This window comes from Prorops nasuta, unplaced genomic scaffold (genome assembly GCF_024137725.1).
Source record: "Prorops nasuta isolate Cenicafe-Biocafe unplaced genomic scaffold, Cenicafe_Pnas_1.2 PNAS00027, whole genome shotgun sequence".
NCBI lineage: Eukaryota > Metazoa > Arthropoda > Insecta > Hymenoptera > Bethylidae > Prorops > Prorops nasuta.
In genome coordinates, this window is record NW_027116824.1 from 1,788,436 (window position 1) to 1,807,613 (window position 19,178).

At 36.8% G+C, this 19,178-nt stretch overlaps 4 protein-coding genes across 6 annotated transcripts; 2 read left to right on the forward strand and 2 right to left on the reverse strand.

The window, feature by feature from the left end:
- The first annotated feature begins 616 nt into the window (after positions 1 to 616).
- LOC136782596 (proton-coupled amino acid transporter-like protein pathetic) lies at positions 617 to 6,787 on the forward strand. Of its 3 annotated transcripts, XM_066742126.1 has the most exons (8): positions 617 to 736; positions 805 to 1,009; positions 3,521 to 3,586; positions 4,828 to 4,920; positions 5,074 to 5,713; positions 5,801 to 5,979; positions 6,242 to 6,411; positions 6,491 to 6,787. In XM_066742126.1, the coding sequence occupies exons 3-8, from the start codon at positions 3,528 to 3,530 to the stop codon at positions 6,730 to 6,732; spliced, it is 1,383 nt and encodes a 460-aa protein (XP_066598223.1). In that variant the 5' UTR covers positions 617 to 736; positions 805 to 1,009; positions 3,521 to 3,527; the 3' UTR covers positions 6,733 to 6,787. The 3 variants fall into 3 exon arrangements, with proteins under 3 accessions (XP_066598223.1, XP_066598222.1, XP_066598221.1); XM_066742125.1 differs by lacking the exons at positions 617 to 736; positions 805 to 1,009 and adding an exon at positions 1,193 to 1,914 and having other exon boundaries at positions 6,491 to 6,786; XM_066742124.1 differs by lacking the exons at positions 617 to 736; positions 805 to 1,009 and adding an exon at positions 1,985 to 2,729 and having other exon boundaries at positions 6,491 to 6,786.
- LOC136782669 (uncharacterized) lies at positions 6,707 to 17,297 on the reverse strand. Its single transcript, XM_066742269.1, has 17 exons — positions 16,913 to 17,297; positions 16,564 to 16,719; positions 13,877 to 14,130; positions 13,472 to 13,800; positions 13,123 to 13,396; positions 12,753 to 13,018; positions 12,551 to 12,646; positions 12,373 to 12,404; positions 12,021 to 12,214; positions 11,436 to 11,612; positions 8,687 to 8,831; positions 8,460 to 8,614; positions 7,990 to 8,392; positions 7,611 to 7,819; positions 7,375 to 7,549; positions 7,037 to 7,282; positions 6,707 to 6,966 (listed from the first exon to the last, which is right to left on the reverse strand). Exons 1-17 carry the CDS (start codon positions 17,051 to 17,053, stop codon positions 6,826 to 6,828), a joined length of 3,393 nt encoding a protein of 1,130 aa, XP_066598366.1. The 5' UTR covers positions 17,054 to 17,297; the 3' UTR covers positions 6,707 to 6,825.
- Positions 9,040 to 11,561, reverse strand: LOC136782598 (sensory neuron membrane protein 2-like). Its single transcript, XM_066742128.1, has 8 exons — positions 11,443 to 11,561; positions 11,164 to 11,318; positions 10,936 to 11,098; positions 10,618 to 10,866; positions 10,319 to 10,530; positions 10,077 to 10,251; positions 9,290 to 9,535; positions 9,040 to 9,210 (listed from the first exon to the last, which is right to left on the reverse strand). Exons 2-8 carry the CDS (start codon positions 11,211 to 11,213, stop codon positions 9,076 to 9,078), a joined length of 1,230 nt encoding a protein of 409 aa, XP_066598225.1. The 5' UTR covers positions 11,214 to 11,318; positions 11,443 to 11,561; the 3' UTR covers positions 9,040 to 9,075.
- A 165-nt stretch (positions 17,298 to 17,462) lies between the features above and the next one.
- fy (fuzzy planar cell polarity protein-like protein) lies at positions 17,463 to 19,175 on the forward strand. Its single transcript, XM_066741848.1, has 5 exons — positions 17,463 to 17,727; positions 17,803 to 18,195; positions 18,266 to 18,463; positions 18,536 to 18,735; positions 18,797 to 19,175. Exons 1-5 carry the CDS (start codon positions 17,650 to 17,652, stop codon positions 19,167 to 19,169), a joined length of 1,242 nt encoding a protein of 413 aa, XP_066597945.1. The 5' UTR covers positions 17,463 to 17,649; the 3' UTR covers positions 19,170 to 19,175.
- Positions 19,176 to 19,178: the final 3 nt, after the last annotated feature.

The following is a 19,178-nucleotide window of genomic DNA, read 5'->3' on the forward strand; positions in this document are numbered from 1 at the left end:
AAAATCGTTGTACACCACATTGTCAAGAAAGCTCCTACAACGCGCGAACGTATCAAAATGATTCCTAAATGGCAATTCCGTAACTCTGTAACCGACATATTTTTGTATTGTTAGAATGAATTTAACAAGAAATATCGTTACGTGTATTGATATATATATATATATATATATATATATAACGTTTTCTGTTCTTACCAAACTGAGAAATTTCATTAAAGTTGTAGAATACAGGGCCTGAAACGTTTATGGCACTACGCTTCTTGATACGTATCGTGCGTACACCCGTATATTCGATCAACTTGTGAGTTGGTTACATGCTTTTGTTGACAAAGATGCATCTATACAAACGATCAGTGAGAAGCAATAGTGAAAAGGGTAAGAAAATGCGAAGCGCGAGAGAATCGTTGCCGAATACTTTCAAAGACAAATTAAAAGAAGAGAACAGTTAGGGACTCAAGGTTAGTCGACAATTATGATTTTTAAGGATGACTGATTAGAAACATTATCGTTACAGTACCAATTAGACCTATTAAAAAGTTCTGCATACCTCTTCAATTGTTTCATATCGTATTTCTTATTGTTACCTTCATTCATTCTCGGCACGCATTTTTAGAACGTATATCTCGTTTTTATGTGCCATTTCATCGCCGAGATCTTGCAATACGAGCTCGCTTTAATTTTCTTATCTCCTCATCTCGGCGACCTCAAGGCAAAAATGACGCACGTCGTTACATAGGTTAGTTTGGCAAAACTAGTAACGATATTCGAATATGTATGTATAAATGTATGTCATGTATATTTCAGAGTGTAAACCTCCGCAGACTTGGAACGAGCATGACGGTAGAAAAGTGGAAAAACCAATAGAACCTTTATCACGTAAACATTCCACTGAAATAAAGGAAGTCGACAAAATATCGATATCGATCAAGTATCCGTCATTATTAAAAATTTATCAAGCAGTTATCGTCCACACGCTCGATCATACACAAACTTATGTTTATATACCAAGGTACTTATTATCGATTAAAGAATTTAATAAAGCTGAGTTTAAAGTAATGTAAAGCAAGATAAGATTATGTTTTAACGACAGTGAGCTTAAAAGATGGACATCAAATTTTTGTATATTCAGGTTTGGAATTTGTTAATAATAATACGCAGAACATTGCACTTGAAAAAGTTTTTATTGAGAATTCTGGAGGAGGCTGTAGTTACAAGCAGTAAAAAAGTGAAGCTAGACGAAGAAAAGGAAAGTGAGTAAGAGGAAAAGAGAGAGAGGAAGAGAAAGAGAGAGAGAGAAAGAGAAGGGGGAGAGAGACAGAGAGAATTGGCAAGATCTGGACAGGATAAATCGCACGTGGAGGTTTAGCACGTGACAGGCACTCGGGACTGGTGAATGTGAAAGGAAAAGAAATATTGGCGTGACGTCGTAGCAAGGCAGTGTATAGGAGAATGTGTGGAGATGCAAAGAATTGTCCATCTTTCGGTGGACAGGCGTGCGAACAATAGTGATTCGTAAGGATGAAACATCATAATGTGTGGATTGATGGAATCGCTGAGAGCACGTGTTAAATCGTTCTTGTTCTATCACTAGACTCCCACTACATTCACGCGAATACACAATCTGCGCGTTGCTCCTGTCGAGTGCCGTGTGCTACATACATTGTATATCTATATATTGTACATATATAGCTCACAGAAGCACATTTCCTCTCGGGGCTTTGCTCAACTCACATGGCATGTCCCTGTAACGTTCAACTTTAGTTTACTAGTTCGACTTGGCTCATTTGGCCCAACTTATACTTTCAGTTCACCTCGCTCTCTTACATTGCACTTTGGTTCAGTTCAGTTCAGTTGTATCAGTGTTTTTATACCAGTGTTTACCTACAGCACATTTAAGAATCTTGTTTCTCGCAAGTAAGCATTTCCACGAAGAGACCAATAAATACAACTCTCCCTCTCTCCAACCCTTACAAATGGAACAACAACAGTAGCTTCTTGTGCGATACAAAAATTTCGGTTTCCAAACACCTGCGCCTCCTGTCGAACCGCGCTCAAAGGATAGAGTGTTGCGTAACTGCGCAGGCTTTCTAGAGCTGCATTTCTAACAGACATTCACAGTTGCATATCGCCACTTACCGTCCAATCTGCTTCGTTTCTCAACTTTCGTCACGGATCATCATTGCCATCTACATACGCTAGCATCGTTATTAAATTCGACAAGAGTGAAGGAGTCTGCTGAGTCTGCACTCTAGCTCCTCCTAAATCTCGTAGTACCGGTGCATCGACGGTTGGCGCTCTGGTCAATCGCAGAAACGGCCTGATGATCGATTGGTCGATTTCTTTTTTTCAAAACTACAATATTCGTGTGTCGCGAAGCTACCTGTTGTAATCTCGCGATAAATCATTATCTCGCTTAAAGTATAAATGTCTCCGTTCAGAAATCCAATTATCGAAATAGCCTTTGTGGCTGGCGCAGCAAACTTTTCAATCTTTCCTAGTCTCACCCGTCACTTTGGTCGATTAAGAACAGGTCCGTTTGAGTGAATCAACTGAGAATCCACGAATGACTAGAGACACGAATACTTTCGATGAAATAACATCTTTCGATTTGTCATTCCGTAGTATTATCGCTATCGCTGCGCGTTTGTATATACTTTTATATGTATATTTAATATATACCGTACCTTCGGAGTTTTTAAATACTTTTTGTATCAACGGGGAGAGATCATGTAAGTATTTGCGTTTACGTTTTCGTTTCATTATCATTGCATCATCGACGCACAATTAAACTTTCACTTTTCTCGTACGTATGTACTCGCGCTCGATATTTATCATATCGACTCACGCTCACTGCACATAGTATATATACATATATGTATATACACACACAAGTTCAGGGAAAGCGGATAGATGGAGTTTGCTTCTTTTTAACCGGCACGCGTTACCTAAGATGTCCTTAATTAATCAGAGATTTTAATGCGATCGATATATAGATTGCTATCTCCCTAATAGAATCGTTATCTGGCACGAGCTCATTTCTACATACTATCACTTTGATTTGTGGATGAAAAACACGTGCTTTTATCGACTCACACGACTTTATCCACGTGAAATAAAACCAAGAAGAAATTCAGATGAATCTCGATAGCATCTCCAGTGGTAGTGAGATATTTTTGTGGCATGAAATTGCGAGGATTTTGGAAAAAATAGGATTTAGGAGACAGGAGGTCGCGCAGGTAGCACTGTATTCGCGTTGGTTAAATGTTGAATATTCTGTTGGCAAACACAATCGTATTTGTCATAATAATCTTATCGGCGCACCTTGATAATTAATTGCGACTCCTTGTCCTATTTTAAAGAATGTGTCGTACGAAGCGCATTAGCAAAAATCGACTCCTTCGAATAAGCCAATTATAGTTGTTTTGGTCTGTTCGTACCAAGAAGCCTAATCCGGCTTCTACTACCTTTTTTTCTCGGAACGCTTAAATCCAAACAATCGTCATTCTTTCTTTGTTCGCAGACTCAAAATGGGAAAGAAAGAGAAAAACAGCGATGTTGGTAGTCAAATGACAGAGTTTAGCAGCAGGTAAGCAGAATGATTTACAATTTCTGATAGCGAGACTTATTTTATGACAAAAAAAACGTTCAAATTGTTTTTTATTATCGGACTTCCTAATAATTGAAAGAAGCTTATAAAATTGTAATCAAAAACTGTAGTCGTACAAGATTCGTTTTTTTAGAAAAATTTAGCGGCGTCGGACTTTTTCTGACTAGCTGTAATTAAAGTGTTTTCGCGATTGATATCCATTGTACTAGTCAGACTTGTGGTTAAAAATTGAAACCAACAAAATTCTGTTTTGTAATTGAACTAATAATACTAAAATACAAAATATCAGGATAATCGATAGATGTAAAATGACGCCAAATTGAAGTCAATTTGGTATCATTTTGCATCTACTGGTTATCTGGGTAATAGTTGAAAACACACAATGTAAAGCATAATTTTTCATTTTCAATTTGCATCTGATGTCATTCTATAATTTGTTTATTGTTGTTTATTTTTCTTCTTCAACTTAATTTTTCTGTAAGAAAATTTTATTTTTTATTCGTTTGTATTTTTTGAGAAGTCATGTTTTAATCATTAAAATAGTGTTTATTTTAACGATTGGAACAACTTCTTTTAAAAAATGTAACAGAAAGAAAAATAAAAATTTCCTGTGAAAAAATTAAGTTCTAAAAGAAAAATGAAAAAATATAGAGATAATAAAATGTGTGTCAGATATCAGATGCAAATATAAAAGTAAAAATATTCTATTTTACATTCTGCTTCAACTATTATTTGATATTTCATCATTAATGATTTAATTATACAACAGAATATTGTTTATTTCAATTTTTAGACACGTCTGACTAAAACAGTAGATATCAACACTACTTTGATTAATCATTATGTACACTGCAAAATATTGACTCGTGTTTACATCAGCCAACTTCACTTTGTACTTTCTCACTAAAATACATAAACAACAATACAGCCGAACCAAGCAAAAATCAATTCTCTACACTATAGATTAAAAAAACTGATAGAGATTAAGTTTCTTACAAGAGTTTTGTGCAATAGTTAACTATCAGCATGATTGAAAGATTTTAGATTATGAATTTCCTCTTGATAAATAGATCAACAGTGAACTAAACAGTTTTGTCAAGTGCTCGGAAATTGAAATACTTGAGAGCTTCCGGTCACTCTACTATTTACCGCTCTAATACACAGAATAGTAATTACAAAACTTGCCAATGTCTGAAATGTATTTGTTTGAATATTTCTAGCACAAAAATAGCGCCAGGCGTGATAGGTGAATACCATGAGAAGGACGAGCTTTACGATCCTTTCGACCATCGAGACAAGAAGAATACTAATTCGTGAGTTAAATTTGATTTACATTGGTAAACTGTATCTTTCGTCATTTTGAAAGATTCCAGGCACGCTTTGCTTGCTCACGTGTAAACTTCTTTTTATCTATGATAGTGTACGCTGCTATGTAATAGAGATTAACGCTTAACAATTTTTTACAGGGACTTGGGTTCATTGGCCCATCTTCTGAAGTCGTCGTTAGGCACGGGTATCTTGGCGATGCCGAGCGCTGTGAAGAACGGTGGATTAATATTTGGTAGTATCGGGACGATAGTTATTGGTATCGTCTGCGCTCATTGCGTTCACATATTGGTACGCACATCTCAGATACTCTGCCGTCGTACCAAGACGCCCCAGATGACGTACGCGGAGACCGCTTACAACGCTCTTCTATGTGGCCCAACATCCACCAGGCCCTATGCCAATGCCAGCAGAATCTTTGTGAATTCAGCGCTTTGCGCTACCTACGTTGGAGGTGCTTGCGTTTACATCGTCTTCATCTCCACATCCATTAAACAAGCCGCTGATCATTACACCGGAATGGACATACCTATTAGGACCTACATCGTTGCACTCATACCAGCGGTTATACTCCTGGGTCAACTTCGAAATCTCAAGTACCTCGTACCATTCTCGGTAGTCGCCAACATCAGCATGATGATTAGTTTCGCTATTACTCTTTACTATATCTTCAGCGACCTCGGTCAGAAATCCTTCGACAACGTCAAAATGTTTTCGTCAGTTGGGCAGTTGCCTAAATTTTTTGCTACTGTTATATTTGCCATTGAGGGCATTGGAACTGTGAGTTTATTTATTTATGTATATTATGTGATACGTGTTAAAGACTATTTATTAATTTCTCTTTTGTGACTCATCTTTTGCTCAAAGGTAATGCCAATCGAAAATAGCATGAAAAAGCCTCAACACTTTCTTGGATGTCCTAGTGTTTTGAATATAACTATGACAATCGTCGTTGCTCTATATGCAACTATGGGAGTGTTTGGATATGTCAAGTATGGAGAGGGTACCCATGCCAGTATAACTTTGAATATTCCCCCGAAGGATGTGTGAGTATTTTTCTTTATTATACCCAACTAGCAACAACAATTTTTTTAAAACAGTTGTAGAGTTCTTTTTATGAAACAAAAAAAATATTTATTCTCAAACTCTTTAATAATTTTTATAACGTTTTCTGATATTGTGAGATTTTAAAAAGAACTCATTTTGTGTCTGATAAAATGAAAGTCTTGAAAGATTTTTTTTGCTAGATAGGTACTTATTATTATGTTTTACCCATTCGATAGTTTTCAATTTTAAATGAATTTTCAGTCTCGGTCAGGCCGTCAATCTGTTGATTGCTCTGTCGGTACTTTTCACCTATGGACTACAATTCTTCGTGCCATTACAAATTATCTGGGATAGCATAAAGCACATGTTCAGCCACAAATACGAAGGTTTGGCTGAAACTATAATGAGGATTTTTATGGTGCTAATGACAGGTTTCTACTCCATTTTGGTCGTTTTTATGATTGCTGTTATTACAATGGAACAGACATAAAAAATTGTTATCGTTTTTAGTGAGCGTGGCATGCCTCGTGCCAAAGTTGGATCCATTTATCTCTCTGGTCGGTGCAGTGTTCTTCTCCATTCTTGGAATCACCATTCCCGCTGTTATTGAAACTATTTCTTGTTGGGAAGGACATTTGGGCATGTTCAAATGGAGATTGTACAAAAACATTTTATTAGTTATATTTTCATTATTCGCCCTTGCATTCGGCGCTCATGTATCTATTCTAGAAATCATCGATCTTTATAGGTAGCTATAGTTTTAATAAAATAACTTTTTAGAAAAACGAAAACGCTCTTATTACATTTTTAAAAATAGCTCTCACCGTACAGACAAAAGCTTATCGTTAGCTGACGTATAAAAAAAGGAATGCCAATATTGTGACAGCTCCAATACTGATTGGCAACCATTCGATAAAGCTTAGCAGATGGAAGAGTCGATGGGCTTGTTGGAGAATCGGTCTTTCCGACGAGCTTATCGCTCCGGTCTAAAACAATAATTAGCAAAAAACAGTGTGATTTAAAGGGAAACTTGCCACCTTCCAACCTCCCTCTTACCCTGTCGAGCCAAATGATGGGAAAGTAGCCTTCGCTGACGTTGGAGAACATGCTGATGACCTCTATTCTCAACAATTTTATATTAAGCTGTAGTCTGTTATGCCAATGTAACATTGTCCCTGTTAATGGTTCAATGACGATAAAGGTAGCATGGAGCTGGTCATTTGGCTTAAGGCCACGAGCATAATTCAAAAGTTCTGGATCGCCGTGCAGGAAATGAGGCTCTGATGCCACTACTGGCACTTCCTAGACAAACAGGAAACGAATAATATACATTGTTTTTCTTCTCTAAATGATAAAACCTACCGCGGAATGATTTATGGCATGTAATTGCTCACCTGACATTTGCCAAGGTCTATCAAGCCTCTTGGCAAACAGTCTGGTTCATCCTCCGAATCCACTGGGCAAAAACATTGCATCCTCTCCAAGCTCCAAATGTCCTCGTCCATTTTATATCGCCAGCCAATCAATCCATTCATAATAATATCGTCGAGATAGAGGATGTCCATGGATCTGAAAAGCGACTAAGTAGAAAAAAGGCTATCGAGGAGATAATCCTTGCTTTCTCACTTACCGACAGATATATGGATTGTAGAAATCCATTGGCGTAGCTCGATCGTAGATCGGGGGCCATACAAAATTAGCACCGGATATTTGATTGCACAGTGTAGTTAGCCAGTGTTTAACTGTGCCCTTGTCGTTTATAGATGTTAATTGTCCGAGGTGGGATAATTCTCGCAATCCTCTGTCCATGGTAAAGGGCCCTTGACTAGTTCCGTTCTCCTGCAATGAATAAATTTCAGAAAGTGATGACAGAAACGAGAGAAGGAGGCGGGGGAGGGGGTATGGGGGAATGAGCATAAAGCGGACAAGGCTAGCACGCTTGACCTAGCCTGTCCAAACGATTGCAAGGGCGAGCATCGATAAATATTCTCCATGCATCTGCTATTTACCTTCCTCAAAAGGCTGAATTTGTACATTCCTTCCCTGTCTGTTTCTCTAACCAGCGCTGGCCTCTGCCCTTTCAAATATTTACACATCATCGCTAATTCCGGATACTTTTTCACGTTGCAACTCAAAGCGAGACCTTCAAATAAAATGTCCTTCACTCGTCCACTCACGAATATATTTTTGCCAGTTGGAAACAGCTTGATCAGGTCTTCACCAATTTCGTCGAGAAAGGTGGGAAATCTCGTCGCTACAGTGTTCATCGTTCCTACATAGGCGACGTTTATAATCGTTATCCGATCGTCCTCGGTCCTATTGCCACTCGCCTTAGCGTTAAAATGATACATATGGGTCTCGTTGTACCGAATATCATCGCTTCTGCCTAGCACTGTCTTTATCGCTATTTCGCTATAATTCAATCATTGTCGCAAAGCAGATCGCACAACGAAAACAAAGAAAATGCCTCGATACTCACTCGTAAACGTACGGCCCGCATTCGGCAAATTTAGGAGTTTCACCTCTCATTACGTCATCTGGATTGGTGACGTTGAACAAGTACACGCCAAGAGTCGACATTCGAGGACTTTTCCAACTTTCATAACCATCCGCATAATCCGACAAAACAATTTCCTGCGCGACTCAATTTCATCATTCTGAGAGAGATTTACTAGTACACAATATATGTGTAATCAGTAGACTTACCTCGTGCAATCTGTTCGTTGCGAAGGAAACGTGAGGTCGGTATATGGTTATTAATATACCCAACGAAATAGTTATTACAGCAAATACGAATATTTTTACGCTTCTCTCGTTAATAACAGTTTCACGAGGAAAGCCACGCATTTTTCTTCAAGAATTTACGACGGAATAAAAATGTTCTATGCGTGCAAATCTTACTGACACTTCGTCTAGTCTCCCGAGTCTTTTTATTCCGTCCTATTCGCGATTCGCAGCGATATCGATTACAGCGAGCAAGAACAACGAACAAGTGTCACTCATTTAATATTTATTCGACGCTCCAATTATTTTCAGATGATCATTTTACTCGTCGATGAGATTATTTCTGATTGATTTCCTGTTGAAGTGTTGTATCACAGTAGAAAAAATGCAGCAGACAGAATATACAGACCAATGAAGATCGGTAGTGCTTGAAGAAACTTCAATAGGTGTAGAGTTCGATGCGCTTGATGGGATACGGACAGTTGCTGAATATTCGCTACACCACCCTAAAAACAATCTAGCTTTAATAAAAAAAATCATAGTCGTGCTCGCATTTATTTTTTAAGAATATGAAAGAATTTTCACTTGATCCATCCATAATAAGGGGAAATATGTGTCGCTGACGTTATTGAGATAATCCACTTCTGACATCTTGATCAGTCGCATATTTAATTGCAATCTTTTCTGACCGGCTACTGGGACGCCAGTGACAGGATCTACAATCAAGTATGTACTGTGCATCTTCTTGTTAGGAGTCAATCCCACGGACTCAGCTAAAACAATCGGATCGGCGTTCAAGAAGTGAGGCTCTGACATAATTACTGGAGCTTCCTGCGGATTTAATTACATTTATTAGGATATATTTATCAACACTGTGAAATATATAGCACTTTTTTTAACTCTTTCACTCTCAGTTTAAGAAACATAAATGCTACCCGAGAGCTAGTTTCAATTCTTACATATAATAAATAAAACAAATAGCTTCATTTTCGCACTATATACAATTAATTAATATGAAATAAATTAAATGTTAAATGTATTTGCTCTGTGCACACACCAACACAGTAACGTTTTGATGGGAATGTAATCGTGCATATACATACTATCAGCGTTATCTATCTCAAACATTTGTCATCTTAGGCCGATTATTGTCTTATATTTATATTGTCACACACTCTTATTTAATTATACTTGTGTTAGTATTCGCAAAAGGGGAAACATGTAGGGCAATTAAAAAGTTAATCCACTATTGGACCAATAACATTGTTATATCCCTTGACAGACCCCTCTCCACTCAATAATCCATTCCGTTAGCACGTAAGCTCTTCTCTATGATTGGGACATATTTCCTCGTAAGCAGGAATACATGTACCTGACACTTTGAAATGTCCTGCAGACCTTTTGGCAAACATTGAATATTATTTTGATCGTCACGTGGACAATAGCACTCCATATTTACGTAATCCCAAAGATCCTCTGTAAATTGGTACTTCCAGCCATTTATTCCAGACACTATTATATCTTCCTCATACGATATGAACACATTTCTGCAACAAGGGAAAACGCTAAGCAGCCGAATCTAGAATAAAGCTATTCGAATCTGCAAATTTATACCTGCAAGCATCCAGAACATAGGGATACAAACGTGGTTTTCTAAAATCCATCGGAGACCAAGTTATAGAATCTGAACCGGATACTTGGTTACATTCATCAACTTCCCACATTTTTCTATTCCTTTTACCTTCAATAGAAGTCAATTCTCCCAACAGAGACAGATTTCTGACACCTCGGTTCGCCGTAAAAGGCCCTTGCACAGTACCATTTAGCTAAAATACAGAAATAAATTTTTATAATCATTCCTCTGCTTAAGCTTTATATATATATATATATATATATATATATATAATAACTACCTTTGCTAAATAACTATATTTGTATATTCCCTCTCTATCGGTATCTCTCATTATCGGCGGTTTTTTTGTTTTTAAAACATTACAGATCATTGCCAGTTCTGGATATTTTTTTTTGTTGCAGTTGAGAGATAAACCATCGAACAGTATATCTTTCACTTTACCTTTAACAAAAATATTCTTGAATAGTGGAAATAATTTGTATAAATCATTCCCCACATCTGGCAAGAAAGAAGGAGCAACTGTTGCAATCTGGAAAAATGAGAGAGATAATTTTAAAAATGTAAATTAATGCAGGATTAAAACTTATATTGATATTACCGTATTAATTGCTCCCAAATAAGCCACATTCATAATCGTGATTTGATCCTTATCAGACAAAGGGTCGCTTTTTTCTCCATTAAACCGGAAGCTGCGTATAATATTGTATTCTATTTCATCCAATTCCTCGTCTATCCGATTTACCACTTTTGTCATATGATCACTGAAATTTTAATTTAAAAAATTATCGATGATGTAAATACATCAATGACAGAGGCATAGACTTACTCATAAATGTAAGGTCCGCGCTCTACAAAAATCGGTTTCGCACCTTGCATAATTTCATCTGGATTGGTAACTTCGAAAAGGTAAACGCCAAAATCCAGATCAGCTGGATTCTTCCAATTCTCATATCCAAAAGTTCCTTCCAAAAGTACTAATTGCTTAAATATAATAGAATAGTTTTATACTTATTTATACATTTGTTCGAGTGACGTACGAAAATCGATTCGTGTAATGTGCAAGTAATAGATTATTAACATATTTTACGTGTATTTTACAGATTACCTTGCGTATCTCGCTGATAGCATAAGAAATCAATGGTTGATATATTATTAGCAATAGGCCAGTGACTAGTATCACAATACCGCAAACGCAAGAAACCAGTGAGGCACAAGCGAAGCGCATTTTTAAAACTATATCTAACACTGCTAGAAATTTCACAAATTATTGCTTCTCTTTAAGCGCCGCTGCAATATTATCAACTCCACTAAATAATGCAAAATCTTCTATTAATTATTAACGCTCTGGAGAATTTTCATAAATTATACATTTATTCATTCGGGTAGGATATAATTGTTATTCCATGACTTTCGTAATCGATGACAACGCTTATGCACTTTATTACAATAAATCATAACTTTAAATTTATAAAGTAGCTCCATTTCTGTTTTCTATTACATTTCTTCCTTTTTGCTGAGCGATAAAGCAGAACAAAGTGGTAGTAGAAATCGATTAGAGCATGTGCGCTGGTATAAAATCATAAAACTAGAGGGCGTTAAAAAACGATCAGATTTTACTGTTCAGATCTTATATTTGTTTCTATAACTTTTTATACTTATCAGACTATCAGGCTCACTACTAACCTTAATAAAGTAGTTATACGTATTATAGTAATGGCATTTGAAAATATAAAGATTTTCATTGTGAAAGATAGTACATCTGTAGAAATTGACTCGGTTCTCATGATTTGATGGCAGTGTGAATAAATGAAATATTTATAACTTAGAATTTTAACAAAAAAATGTTCTACTTTAAGAAACTTATATGCATTGTGTCCCTGTATGAATAAATAGTTAATACATACATAATTATTGTCGCTAGAGGATTACAATATTTATTACATGTTTCAAATGTTGTTTTCACGCTTTGAATTCCATCGTGACAATTTACATTGCTTCCATAAAAATGATGTACATTTGCCTTTTAATTATTTACAAGCTCTAATGACAAACATAATGTTTTTCCACCTAATAAGTATATAAAGAAAAATGTCGCTTATATAATATTTGCATAAATTTAATTGTGTAGTTATAAACAAAAAAAACATAGATAAGAAATGGATTATTTAGGAACATACGGATACGTAAATATAATTAGGATTTAAAACGAATACAATATAAAAAGTCATATATCTCGCAGGGTCGATCAATATAGAATAGTAAGCAATATTGATAAAGAAGAAAGGTCGTTGTGTATAACGTGTAATATCCTATTTAAAAGAGATAGAGACTGAGAGAGACAGAGATAAGTGTACTATAGTAAGACACGAATCAATGATATATCGTGAACAGCTGCAATGTTCTAGCTGCACAAGCCCGAAGTATCGACAAGACCACGTGCAATTAGCTCCGCCGTAGCTGGATCGCTGCTTTGTTTACTATTAGAATGCTGAGACGGAGCTTGCTGGGCATGAGAATCAAAATGTGAACGTACATGAAACATAAATTCCGCTTTATCGGTAAAATCAGTTCTGCACATGAGGCAAAAATGCCTCTCAGATGCATATGGCTGTGGTGGCGGTGCTGATCCTGGGAAATAAGGAGCAGCATGTTGAGGCGGCGCGGAAGCTTCTAAATGTGATCTGGAAATTAAATACATTGTACATAAAACACGATGACCTTGCAAATCAAGGTAACTTATAGCTAATTTTTCAAATTTATTTTTGTTTTAAATTAACAAACTTGCCTAGCATGTTGCATCCATTCTTCCCTCGTTGCTAGTGCTCGACCACACAATTCGCAAGCCCAACTAACAGGCTCTTCTTTCAATTTATGTATGATATCTTGTCGAGGTGGCGGGGCTTGCTGCTGCTGCTGTTGCTGAGGCGGTGCTTGTTGCTGTTGCTGTTGCTGCTGATCCGAGCTAGATATAGTAGGAGTAGAGAGAGGCGTGACTCCAGGCCTATGCCTCAATTTGTTCATATGTATAACCAGTTTGTCCCGTCGAGCAAATGCTTTTCCTACAAAATCACCATTGATAATGCTTGTCGGTATGTTTCAGCTCTACTAATACATCGCTAGAATAAAATACTCACCGCAAACTTCACAAGAATACGGCTTTTCTCCCGTATGTATGCGCATATGAATGACAAGCTTATCTTTACGAGCAAGACCCTTTCCGCATACAGTGCAGGCAAATGCTTTTGTAGCTGGCTCTCCTGTATTAGTGGCTTTGGACACGGAGCAAGGGCGTGCTGCTACATTGTTCGTGTTGACAGTATTAGTGGCATTGGTAGCACTGGTAGTTCGCAAATGTTGATTAATATTGGGAGGTCTACTGTTGGAAAACTGATGATCCGCGCTGCTGGCGGCAAAGGTGGGAATTATACCACTAGGCCTCATAGCACTCGAATAATCCGGTGACCTGAATAAAATTGTTGATCTCGTTTAGGAACCAGTGATACTCAAATGCAAATAATAATTCTGTGCCACTGACTTACCAAGTACCAATTGAACGAAGTACACGGACACCGTCGTCATAGCCAAGGCCATCATCCGGCAATGTAAAAGTGGGATTAGGTGGTTGAGGTGCCGCTGATGGTGGTACGGGAGCAGCTAGTCTTGCCTGTGCAGCCTGCTGTGCCATATGCTGTTGCACCGCCGCGTGTGCTGCTGCATGTGCATCGACGTATGCCGAACGTTGCTGCTGCTGTTGCTGCTGACCTCCACTTGACATTTTCTCCTTCTCGTTGCCCTGCGCAAATTTTACATCCTATTAGAATGGCTATTTTTACTATAATACTCATTACACATATTATATCGATTAATTTGAAATTACCAATGAAATTAAGAAAAATCAAGGTATTAAAAAAGGAGATTGCCGAGTCTGGCACGTATAAACAGCGGCACAAATGAACCAGCGAAAAAATCAAGCATACAGTCTGATCGTCCTATAGTCATAACGTCTTTCCTTTCATTCGCTACAGTTTCGGAGGAAGAAATTCGTTCCCCTAGCGAGAAGCAATTATAAAAGGAATAATTGAAATCGGCACTCTACCAGATCTAGCATCGCACTTTCAAAGTTTTACCTCGGTAACAAGAATGAAACTCGCGTAGTTTTGGCAAACAACGAGATGTACTCGACGATAGAATCTTGCTCACGATTCGTGAGAGTTTCACGATGCTGGTCGGCCGTCGATTCCCGGCGCGGGAGGATGCAAGGACAAAGAGAGGAAAAAACGTGAAGAGCAGCGGTAGTGGTAGCGTCGGCGGCAGGGTAGGGGCGCTGGCGGGAGAACTTGAGCAAAAGAGAGAAGCAGAGAATGGACGAAAAGGAGGCAATGTAGACGGACGGAAAGAGAGAACGAGAGCGGTGGAACGGCGGTGGAGGGGAGAGGTGGCTGGAAAGAGAGAGAGAGACAGAAGCAAAGCGCGAGAGGAGAAACCGAGACAGACAAACACGGACAGACAGGCAAGCAGAGGCAGGCAGAAGCCGAGGGCTCTGTGTGAAGATGGTGCATACGTACAAAACGCAACACAACAAACCGAGCGAGCCCAGGGAAAATACAGACGTACAGACAGACCACAATCCAGATAGCCAACAGGCACACACTGATGCACTTGAACGTAACGATATCGGATAATTTTGTTCACGAAGCATGCTACACAACGCTCCACAGTCTCCCCCCCCCCCCCCCTTGCAACCCTACCAAACTGGAATACCTTGTTAGCGATTGGAAAAAGAACGTCAACAGAGGGAGCACGGGGCAACGTGAAATTTGAAGGAAAAAGGTTGGTAAAGATCGCAAAAAGAAATCAAAACAATCGTAAAGTGTGCTTTACCATGACTGATAAAACTACTAGGGAATAGAGCTCGACTGAAACCCTTCTGTGCGGAATATAAGAGTGATGTATAAAGAAAATGAAGGATTTTGGTATTTGAAATCTATATGAGAGCTTTGGAAGAGTATATTTTTATGGAAAGATAGAGAGATAGAGAGATAGAGAGAGAGAGAGAGAGAGAGAGAGAGAAGTAGGAGAAGACTGTGGCGACAACGGTAGCAGCGACGGCGACAACAATGGCGAAAGAGACGGTGTCGAATCGCAGAATTGCAGTGCGTCGGCCTGCTGACCTTGACACTGACATTGAATAAGGGAATACTGGGGAATACCAAGTATCGTTAAAAGAGTAGTAGCCAGGACTCATGAATGTGGAAAACGTATGAGGATAGTCAAATCGCTATATTCTAAACTGCTGTGATTTGCTCCCCACTCCTTATTACATTTTCATTAAAAAAAGGGTAAATCAATTAATTATAAAAGCACTAATATTGTTAAAACTGAAGTACGAAACGTAGGCATCTTAAGAATTACGTAGGAAATTATGGTTTGAAGAAAAGGCTATTGAAATACAAAAAATGGAGTATCCTTGTATTTGAAACAGGTTTTGGGATAAAAAGGAAAAAAGAAAATGGATGGGGTGATGAAGAGAAGTATATGGAGTTTTATTGGTAAAGAAAGAAGAAAACAGGTGAAGGAGTGAGATGGGCAAATAACTAAATAGAAATATTGAAGATATGTGCACCTGTGTACTTTTAAAAGAATTAATGAGCTCCAAGTTGAAAATGTAAGAGGCGTAACGCGAAGAAGAAAATCAAGCGTTTGCGTTTTGTACACAGTATACGTAACTGAATAAAAAAACGGTAAATGAAAAAAAAAACCGACTTATGCTTTCTATTTACTTCTTATCGTTTCATCCCAGAACCGATCAATAGCTACGAGACGATACCACCGTCAGTACCTCTCCTCCTCTCCCTCGCTTCTTGTTCGCACGCAAAATCATACATACATTCGCACACATGCGCGTACAAACACGCACACTTAAAAATGCGCGTAGTACACAAACACGCCACTTTTTCCAAACACGCAGAGTCAATGAAGCTAATAATATAATAGAGTAATAGTAAAAAAATTCTGATTAAGTATAATTAATTACAAGCTTGCAATCTCTCTTTATGAATGCTTAATGTTAATCAAGCTAATTATTTGAATAACTGATTCTTCGAGTCATAAGTATACAGGTGAAAATTAAAATTGCAAGCTAGAATAGCATTTGAATTTAATGCATTATGGTTTAACATGTATGACAATGAAATTTACCTTCCCCACACTAATGTAAGAGACTTACCTGACTTACAGAAGCTGCTAGATGTTTCAAGCTATCCGCATAGTTTTTCAATACAGTATCGGTGGACAAACAGCTTACGCGAAATTCATAAAACATATCTAATTTGTAGACACATCTCTGACAGATATTTTTTGGCAGTGCATCCTCCTTTGTAATCTGAATCAATAGCAAGAAATATATTATTACAATGAATAAACTTGATTGATTTTGTTATATGTTTACTACGGTTACACATTTGATATCCTATTTCCAACAATATTCAGCTTTAATTAACATTAATATAAATACTTAAATTTGTTTGCATAGCCTAAGAGAAAAGTTATAAGAATTGTTCAGGCATCTTTCTTACCACAGCCGGAATACAGGAACGAATTTTAAAAAGTAATTGTCTCTGCTCCCCTTCCTTGTCGAATATATGTAACTGATGGCTACTTTTTAACGAACAAAGTCTACAAAGCTCGGCTAAATTAAAGTCTTCATTCATTGCCATTGTTTCTACGGCGGTGGTACGAAAAGAAAACGTGTAAGGTTATACCAAGCCTAACCAAAGAAACGTGCAAATCTAATGACGTTTCGAACTTAAAATGAATAACACTTTACATAAAACATTGTTCAATTTAATAATGATTGACTAATCAAATTCTCATAATGCAAAATAAAATATTTCAGTTATATATATATAAATATATAGTATATAATACATATAAATGTATTTATTTATATGCCTACTCTCGCTCGGCTCAACTCAACTCTGTTTACGCACTAACCTAAAGAGAGTTCCCATATAGAGCTCTAGCCAGCAATGTGAATCGGCCTTAACTTCAAACAAACAACAAAATGTACTATAATTCCTGAAACTGTACACAATTTACTAGTAAATAGCAATACATATGTATGTATGTATGTCTGAAAAATATAAACAAAGGTGACATATAAAATATTTGTTGAAAAAATCACACATTTGCATGTAATTATTACGCTACAAGTGCAATGTTTAAAGGAAATATCTGTAATAAAATCATTTCATAACTTATTTGTTTTTTAATTGTTAAAATATTTTAATTAACTAAAAGACAAGGTAGAAAAATGTCAGCGCATCTTATGTGCTTAACTTCAGCCGGAGGAATTCCAATTTTTGCCCGGCAAAAAGGGGACGGAGATGCGGTAAGTATAATGTAATCAATTAAATTCAGTGGCAATAACGTAAAACCCAATTAATATGAAATAACTAATTTTCAGATAACTTTCTCAAAAATGGCATCTCTTAATGGAGTTCATATGTTCTTAAAATCTCAGAACATTAATTTATTTTGTACTGACCTTCCCGATACAACAGTTGTATGGAAAGAATTTGAGAATTCAATTATATTGATTATTATTGCCAGCGGTGCTACCAAATATGTTCTTGATAAGTTTCTAAATTCAGTATTCAGCGCAATGGTTTTTTTTGTTGGCATTGATGAAATAAGAAACTTGAAGAATGTGGAGAAACTGAAGAAAGATTTGAGATTTTGTAATCCAATTATTGATAGATTTCTAGAATGTTTGGATGTTGGAGAAAAAATAAGTGCCAGAACTGATTTTGTAAATATGATAGAATGTGTTATGCCAAGCGAAAATCATCTCCTTCAGGTATATTTTACATAATATAAATATAGGCAATAGTTTTATATACTAAACTGATATTATTACATATTATAAGACTTGCTTGGATGGATATGTAGAGTGCTTGGACTCTATGTATGGTTGTATATTGATACATGGTTGCTTAGCTGTGGCTACTACAGGATGGTGGTCTTTAGATCCTGTTGAAAGAAAATTACTTATTATAGCAGTATCAACAGAAGGCGATTACACTGTTAGAGATTTGCCAGTATTTTTGCCATGTAAAAGCCCAAATGTAAGACTTTTTAGTAATTATAAACAGCCATTTTTAACTGGTTAATTAATGTTTTATTCCATTTAACTGCAGGTAGCATTTAGATTAGTTTCTGTTACTTTGATAAGCAATGTTGAAGTATTAGCCTTATGTGGTCCAAGTCCAGATTTGACAGAAATTGAAAGATTATCTTCACAATGTTGGAAAAATAGTATTGAAGCTCTGCGTAGCTCAGAGCAATGCTACCCTAGAAATATTTCATCAACTATATCATTGGATTCTGCTGTGTTGGGGTAATTAACATAATATTTAATAATGCTGTATTGCATGATAAGAATATTTTTTTTGCTTTAGATTTCTATTAGTTAATTACAAGGTAAATAAATTTGTATTGGCAAAGAATTCACAATCTGCAAATCACAGAATTACTGGGACACATCGATTAGACATTTTAAGAACCTTTTACCATCAAGCAGTAGAGACATTTATAGATTTAAATGATGATTCTGAAAAGAGTAATGAGGAAGAAACAAAGAAATCAACTTGCACCTTTACTGGTGCTAAAGAAACATATTGGTGTTCAGAATATCATAAATGTCATGCTGTAAAAGATGGCAATCATGTATTATCTGTATTATATACATCCACAGTGCCTGCTCACACAATGAGATTAATTTCTCAAAAAATTTTAAAAACACTCTTAGCAGATAAACAAACTTGCTGGTAAATAATAAAT